The sequence below is a fragment of the Erinaceus europaeus genome, chromosome 18 (genome assembly GCF_950295315.1).
Source record: "Erinaceus europaeus chromosome 18, mEriEur2.1, whole genome shotgun sequence".
NCBI lineage: Eukaryota > Metazoa > Chordata > Mammalia > Eulipotyphla > Erinaceidae > Erinaceus > Erinaceus europaeus.
Genome location: NC_080179.1, coordinates 76,950,810 through 76,962,802, shown reverse-complemented (window position 1 = coordinate 76,962,802; position 11,993 = coordinate 76,950,810). Strand labels below are relative to the sequence as shown.

The window sequence follows — 11,993 nt, the reverse complement described above, 5'->3', positions numbered from 1 at the left end:
CCTACTGGAAAACATCATGAATAAGACAAAAAATGCAACCCAGAAAATGCAGCATAGCTCCAGCGTCAGTGGGGAAGGAGTAGGTTAAGAGCAGAGCAGGAATTCTCTGAAGGGACAGCCTGCTTAAAAGCTAGTTTGACCTTTGAGTCAGATAACAATATGGGTGCCTGTGATCTGCCTTCACTGGAACTAAGTGCAGAACAGGCCAGAAGCAATTAACAGGCCAGCTGGTCTGCCCCCCTGAAACAACCAGGTAGCCACTTCACCAACCTCAACTTGTGGCCCCACACACTTATCACTACAGCAGAGACATGCAGAAACAGGTACTTGGGAAAATAGGAGACACTATCAAACCTGCGTTCTCCCCAGTGGATAAAACTTAAGAAGTTTCAATGCACGACTATATTCCACCAAAATAGAGATTCTGAAAGAAATGGAAAAGTTCCTAGAAACATATAACCTTCCAAAATTAAACCTAGAGGAATTCGAACAATTAACAGGCCCAGATGGTTTTACAAATGAGTTCTACAAAACCTTAGCATCAATAATTTTAAGCTCTTTCCACAAAACTGAAGACAGAAGAAAATTATCTTCCATCTTCTATGAATTCAACATCACCCTGATACCAAAAGTAGAGACACACACACAAAAGAGCCGATAGGCCAAGTCTCTGATAAATATACATGTGAAACTACTAAACAAACTTCTAGCCAAGTGAATTCAACAATATATTAAAAATACAAGTGGGATTTATCCCAGGGATGAATGACTTGCTCAGTACATGTGAAAAGGTATCCCATGTTCATGGACTGGAAGATTACATCACCAAACTGAAGTTACATCATCAAAATAACTATTATGCCAAGAGCCATATTTTAATTAAATGCAATTCCCATCCATTTTAAGTTAATTTTTAAAGAGAAAAGAATAAAAGCTAAAAAAAAGTTTATACTGACAGTTGGCAAAACAAACTTGAGAGAAAAGAAAAGAAAGTAAGAAAGAAAGAAATAAAGAAAGAAAGAAAGAAAGAAAGAAAGACTGAAGCATCATGCTTCCAGATCTCAACTTAGAGGGCCACTGTAAATAAAACTACATAGTATGGGAACAAAAAGTAGACACAGTGACAAGTGGAGTACAAGTAAGAGAACAGAAATAAGCCCCAACACTTATGGTCATCTAATTTTTGACAAGGTGGCCCAAAGTATTAAATGGAGAAAGGAGAGTCTCTTCAACAAATGATGTTGGGAAAATTGCCTTGAGACATGTAGAAGAATGAAACTGAACCACTACATTTCACCACACACAAAAACAAACTCCAAATGGATTGAGAACTTACAAGTTCGGCCAAAATACTTAGAGAAAAATATTGGTAGAACTCTTTTCCATATGTTTTATAGGCAACTTCAAAGACTCAAGTTCAATTGCAAAGAAAACAAAACCCAAAATAAGCCAGGGGCCTATATCAAATTTAAAAGTTTCTGCACAGGAAAAGAAACCTCCAGTCACACAAAGGGACTTCTTACAGAATGGGAAAGGATCTTTATACGCCATACATCAGACTAAAGGCAATCAAAATATAAAAGTATTCTACCAAACTCAACAACAACAATAACAACAGAAATGACTTCATTCAAACATGGTGAGAGGATTTGAACAGAATATTCACCAAAGAAGATATCCAACAGGCCAACAAACATATGGGGGAACAAAAAAGCTCCAATTCATTGATTGCCAGAGAAATGCAAGAAAGAAAATGATATACCGTTTCACACCTTTGACATCTATACATGTATCAGAAACTGTATTTATTGTAAACCTTTAATCTTTCAGTAAAAAAATTATTTCAAAATATAAAATATTTCTCCATAAAGTCATCTGTTATTATTAACCTGCCCATTATTAGCTTTCCAAATTTCTAATATTGTTATCTTAAGTTTTTAAACATCAGGTAAAATTTCCTAGTAAGTTTTTGGGACATTAATAAAGTATGATTTCATTATCAGGCACAAGGACCTGAGTTCAAGTCCTTAGTCCCCACCTGTAATGGGGAAACTTCATGGGTGGTAGAAAAAACTCTGAAAGCTCTCCTTCTCTCTATCTCTCAACTTCTATTTAAAAATAAAATATTTTAAATAAGTAAAAATAAAGTGTTACTTAGAAAAAATTAATTCTGAAGGAGCTGATAATCTACCGTAGGTGATTATATCCCAGGTTTTAAAATATGTTATCTATTCAAACAGTTGAGTAAAATAGAAAAAAGCTAAGGATATTATTGTGTGATATGTAAAAACTTAGTGGTTCAGCATCTCGTTTGGTTCATAATGATGTAACAAACGCAAAAGCAAAAAAATTGCATCTCTGTAAATCACTGATGTCCTATCAAAGAGTAACGAAAGTTTGAACGGTGACAGCTAACAGACTTTGAAATTAATGCATATTCAGTCACTGTAGCATCTCCTCTAAGCCATGTCACTCTTTTCAGTATGGTGATGAGTGACTCTGCTGTCAGACATATCACCACTGCCATTCATTCTCATTTAATCTCATGAAATAAGAGAGATGTCTACTTTTGCTCTGTCCATATAGTCATGAATGATGACAATACTTTTATATCTTCTGTGACGGCCATCAAAACTAACTTTTCTTCAACCTTCATAACTCAGAAAGTTCTTCGGGTTTCTAAATGTGTTGAAAGAAAGGAAGTTGGAGCACCAAATAGCTCGCCTGTACGGTGTGCTGTTTCGCTATGTCCATGGCTCAGTTTCAAGCCATTGTCCCCATCACATTGAAGGAAGCTTCAGTGCTGTGATCTCTTTCACTCTCACTGCCTCTCTATCTCTATTTAGAAATAAAGTCCTCTGTTGTTGGACACCTGGGTTGTTTCCAGATTTTGGCTGTTACAAATTGTGCTGCTATGAACATAGGTGTACCCAGATCTTTTTGGATGGGTGTGCTGGGTTCCTTAGGATATACCCCAGGAGGGGAATTGCAGGGTCATAGGGTAGGTCCATTTCTAGCCTTCTGAGAGTTCTCCAGACTGTTCTCCACAGAGGTTGGACCAATCGACATTCCCACCAGCAGTGTAGGAGGGTTCCTTTGACCCCACACCCTCTCCAGCATTTGCTGCTGTTCCCTTTTCTGATGGATGACATTCTCACAGGAGTGAAGTGGTATCTCATTGTTGCCTTTATTTGCATTTCTCTAACAATCAATGATTTGGAACATTTTTTTCATGAGTTTTTTGGCCTTTTAGATCTCTTCTATGGAGAATATTCTGTTCATATCCTCTCCCCATTTTTGTATGGGGTCATTTGTTTTCTTGTTGCTGAGTGTGGTGAGCTCTCTATATTTTTTGCATATTAGCCTCTTATCTGATATACGGCATGTAAAGACCATCCATTCTGTGGGGGGAGTTTCTTTGTTTAGGTGGTGTGCAGACGCTTTTTAATTTGATGTAGTCACATTGGTTTAATTTTAATTTAGATTCTTTGGAATTGGATTCATTTCAGTGAAGATGTCTTTAAAATTTAGATGGAAAAGAGTTCTACCAATATTTTTCTCTAAGTGTTTGATGGTTTCTGGTCTAACATCCAAGTCCTTGATCCATTTGGAATTTACTTTTGTGTCTGGTGAAATATAGTGGTTCAGCTTCATTCTTCTGCATGTTCCAACCCAATTACATTTTTCGTCTTAATGGTCTTCTGGCATCTAGTGCCATGCCCAAGGGGCTGAAAATGGATCCTGTGAGAAGCTTCAGGCAGTTCCATGATGCAAATATAAAAGGATCTTAGGATCTTTGGGGGGGACTTCGTACAACGTAGCCTTGAGGTAATTTGTCCCAGTCATTAATATTCTACTATTTTAATTTACTTCTCTGAGTTTTAATATCCATTACCTTTATGAGTAAAGGTGAATCAATGAAATTCGAAAGTACTTTAGGAAAATGAAGGTACTTGAGGTATTTAATAGTCTGCATGTGAAGGTTTCTAAGAAGTCCCTTCAATATAGAGCTAGCTATATTTTAGCTAACGTGAAAACAACAAGCCTACATAGGGAGAGGAGCAAAGATCAGCTAGTCCTGTTGGCTGGGAGCCACGAGTCCATGTTACCTGCAGTCCGCTACATGTGTTAAGGTCCTGAGGGAGCAGCCTGCTGGGTCCTGGGGAGAAGGAGAACAGGTGAAGATCAACAGAAACAGAAAGAAAGCAGCAACGGAGAGTGATTCCCACTGGACACTTAAATCGCTTTTTTTTTTTTTTGGCTGGTGCAGAGACCTTGGAGCCTCAGGTATGAGTCTCTTTGCAGAGGTTCTGAACTAGGGATAATATTTCTATATGATAGGATAACTGGTGATTTTTATTTTATTTTATTTTATTTTTTGCCTCTATGAATCTGTTGCTCCTGGTGGCCTTTTTTTTTTTTTCCTATTGTTGGGTAAGACAGAGAGTCATTAAATTGGGAGGGGAATATAGGGAAGGGGAGAGAAACACAGATACCTGCAGAACTGCCATGAGTTTTATGCTGATTAAGTTCATGTCCCAACACAGAGCTGAGCAGTGCTTTGGTCTTTCTCCTCTCTCTCTCACACACACTTCTTTTTCATTAAAGTAAAATATATCTATGAAAGAAAAGTAGAGCTGTGCAGATGCCAAGCACCAGTCATCAAGTAGCAAATAACAAAAATAAGTAAAACAAAACAAACAAACAAAAAACACAGCTATTCATCAGGGGGATGGTTTCTTGGACTAGTTACTGGATAGAACAAGAGAGGAGGCCAGAGAAATTGTGAGCTGCCTTTGATGTCAGAGAATTCAAGTGTGTCGAGCCACAGACTTAAGCTTTTACATATTCTGGAAGTATAAAATTGTTAATAATTGAACAAAAGTAGTCAGACAAACCGTCTGATTCCAACTTCCTAGTAAACATGAGTAAAACTGAGCTCTACCTCTGTCATTTTCTTGTCTGATCTTAGAAACTGATTAGTGGTTGGGCGGTTGGTATACTTGGTAGCATCTACACACTACTACGCCTGAGGACCCAAGTTCTAGTCCCATGACCCGCCTTTGCGGAGATCTGCAATGACAACACAGTGGTGCAGGTGTCTCTTTCTCACCGCTCTCTTCTTCCCATTCCCTCTAAATTTCTGCTATCCAAACATGAACAGGAACAAAACGAAAAACGAAAAAGGAAATAACCACCAGGAGCAGTGGATTTGTTGTTCAGGCAATTAAAAAAGTACTAGAAATTAAGTAAACAAAATGGTTTTTTTTAATTATTTTTTTTAATTACCAAAGCACTGCTCAGCTCTGATGGTTCTTCTTCTTCTAGCATTTGCCTGGCTGATGGTGTTGCAGGGGATTGAACCTGGGACATTGGAGCCTCAGGCATGAAAGTCAGTTTGCATAATCATTATGCTATCTACCCCTGCTCCCAAAATAAGTTTTCTAAGAAAGCTAAACATATAGCAAAGTAGTTAGAATGATTTAGGTATATATTTGAAAGAATTTGTATATGTTAAGTAAGAATCTATGGTAAATCCAGAGGGTTTAAATGCTATTTAAATTTGCACATACCCAAAAGAAAAACAGGCTAACAATTTTGTTTAAGCTACATGGAATTATTGGTAGAATGTGAGAGTCCCAGGGTATCCAGGAGTAGACTGTAATTTTACTTTATTGAATTTTTCACCAGGAAACTGAGTTCTTCTCTGTTATTACCAACATGACATTGCAGAAAATAATGATGCCAGTAGGTTTTAGATAAGAGTGTGCATACACTCTCCCACATGCAAAACTAAGCCCATCTCCTTGGGAAAAGTCGCACTAAGGCATAATTTCTGCAATAGCAGTTTCTACATATATGAAATATAATACTCAGAAGACAGAGAACCCACCACTGCAAACAAAAGCATGTAGAAAAAGAAATTACTATGACTTTATCCAGTGGGGATATTCAATGAAGAAGGAAACCCTGAACTTACCGGCATCAGTTCATCTGATCTAAGGATTTTTCCATTACCCAATCTTCTTTCACACTTCTTTTTGACATGGACACATAACTAAAATCGTATCTTTCAACTTTTTCTTTTTCATGTCGGGTAACCTTGTGAGAAGAATAAGAAACAGGACATTCCTCGAGAAGACCAGGGACCATCCACTAAAAATTTGGACTTTTGGCCCCAACTTATTACACTGATGGTTACTATTATTGATGAGGATAAAACTGCATATACTCCTGTCCTAAATCAGTAAGTACACTGGTTGAAAATGAGTGACTCTCATTCCACAAAAGAAGCGTAATTTATTTGAAGTATGGCCAACACTGTCAAGGCTTTTACACACATTCCCAAGACTATTACAAACTGCTTCAAAAATAAGCTATAGAATGAATGTGTTTAATAGTCTTATCGATAAATATAAACTCACTGACTGCATACATCATAAGTTCAATCTACAACTTTGAATATCAAAACATTTCCTATTCCAATCATTGGTTTTTGATATATGTATATCCTTTTACCTCTAGTATTTTATTTTATGATGACTTTGTTAACTCAGAAGAAAACCTACATTCTCCCTAAAAGACAGTATTAACACAATGGCATTGGAATTTTGATGGCGGTTGTTCTGAGCCTTATACACTGATATGTATAAGGCTAATATTTTGTGATATCATAAACTGATGTTGTTAGTATCAAATAACTAATCATATTCCATTGTAACTTTTTTTTTAATTCATTCCTTTTTGTTGCCCTTATTGTTTTATTGTTGTAGTTATTATTGATGTCATCGTTGTTGGATAGGACAGAGAGACATGGAGAGAGGAGGGGAAGGGGGGGGGGGAGAAAGACAGACACCTGCAGACCTGCTTCACCGCCTGTGAAGGGACCTGCCTGCAGGTGGGGAGCCAGGGGCTCAAACCGGGATCCTGACGCTGGTCCTTGAGCTTAGCGCCACCTGCGCTTAACCCGCTGCGCTACAGCCCGACTCCCCCCCATTGTAACTTTTTAACAGTAAAGACAAATGGAGACACATACTGACCTTTTATGAACACACTTAGAGCCTATACAATGTCAAGATGCAATGATACTTCAGTTTTAAAAATTGTCTGAAAAAGTCTGCTTTCAACATGGTTCTATGTTCTCTATTTAGCAAATTTAATGATATTTAGTAGAACAAATAAATAACCTAAATCAATGATTTCATGCATGGAACTTACAAATGAGCTAGCAAACCAAACAGATATGCCCAAATTTATGTCCTAGAAGTAAAGCTTCTTAGAGGTGTCTAAAATCATCATGTGATCAAAATGCCACTAGTTATGGGACTTGTGCAAAATATCTGACTTCTTTGGATATCAGTTTTCACACATTACCTTTCTTGGTATACTAGCGGCCAAAGCAAAGATTAATGCAGTTCAACCAAAACCAGATAGTCAAGCAACACCTCCACTCTAAAAACCAAAACCAACTATACAAAAGGAAAAGAAAGAAAAGAAACAAGGAAAAGTAAGAACAGACAAGTACAAAAATGAGCTGTCAACCAACTATAAATTCTAGAGATAGTGGGAAGAGAGATAAAGGAAAGAGGAGAGAGACACAGGGGAGAGAGAGGGAAAGGAGGAGAAGAAGAAGGAATCTACTCTCAGTCAGACTTCTACGAGATAATTCACGAATGAGTGCCAGTGCATGAAATGGAAATTTAAAAAAAAAAGCAGTGAAAGGGAAGAGATTTTTCAGATCAGCTTTAAGGAAAGAGAAGTAAAGGGAGGGGGGAGTCCCTCCCAGAATGTGTAGCCCACCCAGTCACCTGTCAGTGAAAGCAGCAGCAATGGCTACTTTTGCTCCAGTTGGAGAGGGGGGGAGGAGAGACAAGCACAAGTAATAATGATTATAGAATAAAATTCATAAAATTCCCCAACAGTCAGTCTGAAGATTGAGTCAGTATAGACTGGCTCCACACAGTCCTAAGGCAAGCTAAAAAGAAGCAATTCTAAGAGGTAACTATTAGGCAAATGCAAGCATTAGCAGAAAGACACAGGTATCTTACCCCAGGCAAGACCAAGGCCCTTGACTCCTTTCTTTCTATTTCTTCCTTTCTCTGGCCCTCCTTAGCACAGGGGGCGGGGAGAAAGAGGGGCACGAAACTAGCAAGGGCCAAACCAATTCTCCTGGCGGGGGGAAGGAGACCAAACCAATATGAGGCATAGCAACAAACATCTTTCTAATCATGCATTTGAGCTCTTGCTAAATCACATATCTTTTTTAAAAAATATCTTTATTTATTTATGAGTGGATAGAGACTGAGAGAAATTGAGAGGGAGAAGATAGAGAGATGAATAGAAACAGAGAGACATCTGCAGCCCTACTTTACCACTCATGAAGCTTTCCCCCTGCAGGTGAGGACCCAGGGGCTTGAACCTGGGTTTTTATGCACTGTAATGTAGGTGCTTAAGCAGTTTGCCACTGCCTGGCCCCAAAAATACCTGTAAGCTTTTTACATGAGCACTACTCAGTTCTGGCTTATGATGGTGTGGGGGAATGAACCTGGGGCTTTGGAGCCTCAGGAGTGAAAGTCATTTTTGCATAATCATCTTGGTATCTACTCCCACCCTCACTATTCTTTATGAAGATTTATTCCTCACAATTTATCTTTGCTGTTGTTGTTGTTGTTGTAAGATTGTTTCCCTATTTCTTCTTTTTCCTTAACTCTCTGTCTTGTTTTCTGTGCAATAAATAATGTATACCTTCCCAACTCATGACTTGTCTTTTATAGAGAATGAACCTCATTAATCTTCCTGACCTGAGATCCTATTTATTTTTCAAGTCTCAGGCTTTGGTGATTATTCAAGTCATTTCCATTTCTCTTAGTATTTCTATTATTTGAAGGTTTATCATTGACTCATCAGCATCCCAAAGGGGAGAATCATTGTCAACACTTTCTTACTGACTATGCAGATAATAAAACTTAAATCATTAGCTGGGGAAGTATATAGTTAAATCCCTTCCAGAGAGAAAATGGGAGATGTTGCACATAGGTGTACAGTCAATCATAAGAATGACAGGAGGGGAAGTAATGCTTCTGCGTCTTTTTTAAAGCTATTTCCTGTAGTCCTGTGTGTCTGTGCTTCCCTTGTCTTTGTCTTCTTCATTTTTTTTTCATCTTATTGACAACAGGGTTAGTGCTAGGACTCAGTGCCTATACTACTATACTGCTCCTGGAAGCTATTTGTTTGTTTGTTTCTTCTCTATAGAAGGTAAAAGAGATGAGAAATTGAAAGAGAAAGGAAGACAAAATGAAAGGCCTCACAGCACCACTCCACTGCTGATCAAACCTCTCTCCTAGTGACACATCCAAGTGTCGTCCTGGGTCTGCCTTGGTCCTTGCACATGGTAATGAGTGAGGCACTTGTCAGCTCCCAGTGTATGGGTCTTGTTAACTTAAACCCTGCTGGTTATCAGAGCTAGGTGAAATGGCGACAAGTCCTTTGGTGTGTAGACATAAAAACTGAGAAGCTAAATGTGACACGTTCCTTTCAGGGAGACTGAAAGGAACGTGTCACATTTATTACTAGAGTGGGCCAGAGGGAGCATGCCCAGTAAGTATGACCCCATAGCATTTCAGCCACGCCATAATAGAAATCAGTCTCTTGGGCCAGTCCGTGGCACACCTGTGAGCACACATGTTACAATGCACAGACATCTGTGTTCAAGGCCTCAGTGCCCACCTGCAATGGAGAAGGTTTTAAAGTGGTGAAGCAGAGCTACAGACATCTCTCTGTCTCTCTCCCTTTCCATCTCTCCTCCCCTCAATTTCCTTCTGTCTTTATCTTATAAATAAATAATACTCCTAAAATTAAAAAAGATGTATTAAAAAGAAATTAGACCTTCAATCATTTTTTTAAATTATGCAGTCAAGTGCCTTCTACAAAAGACTGGAAAATTAGAAAGTGTTGCCTGCTTTTGTTTTTGATTTTTTTCTGCACTGAACTTTATGGGGTTTTTCCATTGGCAATGGCTTCTTGATATCCTGTAGTCCTATGAAACTTGTTGGCTTCTGAGCTAGGTGTTTTGACTGTCTGTACCTCATGTAGGAACTTTGAAAGTTGGGATGTTAGGGGTGGTAAAATCGCTCATTTGGGTAGTGCACTGTTTTGCTGTGTGCTGTGACCCAGCTCAATCCCAACCCCAACTGCATCGAGGGAAACTTCCATGCTGTGATCTCTTTGTCTCTGCCTCACTGTCTTGTGTAAAAATAAAAAATTTGTGTGATAGTCCCTCTGTGGTGCCTTACCAGGCTTGGGATTATCGGTGGTAGTTGTGTGAGCTTTTCTGATTTTCTACATTTTGATGTAGGTTTTTCCCTTCCACCTAGCGTGTAAAAGCGATTCAGTTTCTGGGTTACTCCAAGATAAACTGCAGTAAAATCTGTGCATCCAGGGATGCAGGGAAGTTCACATTCCCCCTTATGTGGCCATCTTTGTCTGTCTCAAACCAACTTACAAAGCTTTTGTGGGGTCAGTGACAGAGGGCATATTTCACAATGTATAAGGTCCTGGGTTCAGTCCTTGACAACTCCTTCCAGAGGACCCAGCAACAGAGTTCATTTGGCTAGAGCACTTGCTCTGGCCTGGGTAGGACTCAGGTTTGTATCCTGCCCTGAGGGCACTGTGAGAAGTGGAAGTGCTGTAGTGTCCTTCTCTCTATCTCTGATTCTGTCTTTCTGTCTGAAAGAAGTCAATCTGGTATGGTGAAGACCCACTGTTGGCAAAATAATAATAATCTCTTGATAAGTTTTGTAGTATGTCTTCTTAGGATTTTAATCTAAGTGGTTGTTTGCTATAATGTAGGTGTTCATGAAAACCCTTACCATCCTTTGAGTATCTATAAAGCCTAAAATGATGTTCCCTCTCCATACTTAATATTGATTTTTTTGTATCTACTCTCAATTTTATTCTGTTCAACTGGCTAGGCACTTATGAGTTTTGTTGGTCTTATAAAAAAAAAAAAAGCAAATAGTTCTTGGTTTTATTGAATTTCTCTATTGACTTGGGTTTCAAAGTAAATTGACTTCATCCTTTTTATTAATTTCTTCCTTCTGAAACTGGAGATATAATATTTAAGTGCTTATAACAGTTACCCAGTAAGAAGATATGTGGGTCTTGGATAAGATGATAAAATGTAAGGTCATATCAAATTAAGGTGATGAACCAATATTTTGTCTTGCCACCAGGGTTATAGCTGAGGCTCAGTACCTGAACAGTGTCATCATTATTGGTGGCCAGTTTTTTTCTTTCTTTCTTTCTTTCTTTCTTTCTGTTTTGATAGAGGGTGAGAGAGAGGGATCAAGAGAGAGAGAGAAAGAAGTCTAGAAAGGGAGAGAGATACCTGAAACATTACTCCATCACTCATGAAGTTTTCCCCCATCAGATGAGGACTGGGGGCTTGAATGCAAGTCCTTGTGAAAGGTAATATGTATGCTAACCAGATGTGTGAGCTACCACCTGGCTGCCAGGCTAGCTTCATGGGCGAGAGACCAGGAACTTGTGGTGGCATGGTAACACAATTCTTTATTAATGCGGAAGCCCCAGAGTCGGGTGTGAGCACAGCGGGTTAGGCCACGTGGCGCCAACCTGCAATGGCCGTCTCCCGCTCTGCACACCAGCCCTTCTCCAGGTCAGAGTGCGGGAGAGAAAAGAGAGTGAAACCAGGAACAGAAGTGGGTTTTATGGGGTAAAAACAGGAAGTGGCAAGTCGGGAACGGAAATGGCTCGGAAAGGGGGTGGAAAGAGACAAAAGGCATACTGGGAAGGTGGAAGCATTCTTAGCATCTGTTGGGATGGTTTTAACTGGTGGGAATTAGCAATACCCTGAGGGGATAATGTGGTGGGGATCTTTCAGGCAAAACAATGATTATGTAAATGGACCATAGTGTCAGCAATGGAGGATGGAGCAGGGGGTCTGCCCGACACCTGGCCCCCAGATATTTTTTTAC

General features: G+C 39.1%; 1 protein-coding gene across 5 annotated transcripts in view; it reads left to right on the top strand.

The window, feature by feature from the left end:
* Window positions 1–11,993, top strand: part of UNC13C (unc-13 homolog C) — a 413,239-nt gene that overhangs the window by 253,931 nt on the left and 147,315 nt on the right. For all 5 annotated transcript variants that reach the window (XM_060178197.1, XM_060178195.1, XM_060178196.1 and 2 more), the window contains exon 16: window positions 6,114–6,247. In XM_060178197.1, the coding sequence (XP_060034180.1) occupies window positions 6,114–6,247 (134 nt within the window). The remainder of the gene's footprint in view (window positions 1–6,113; window positions 6,248–11,993) is intronic.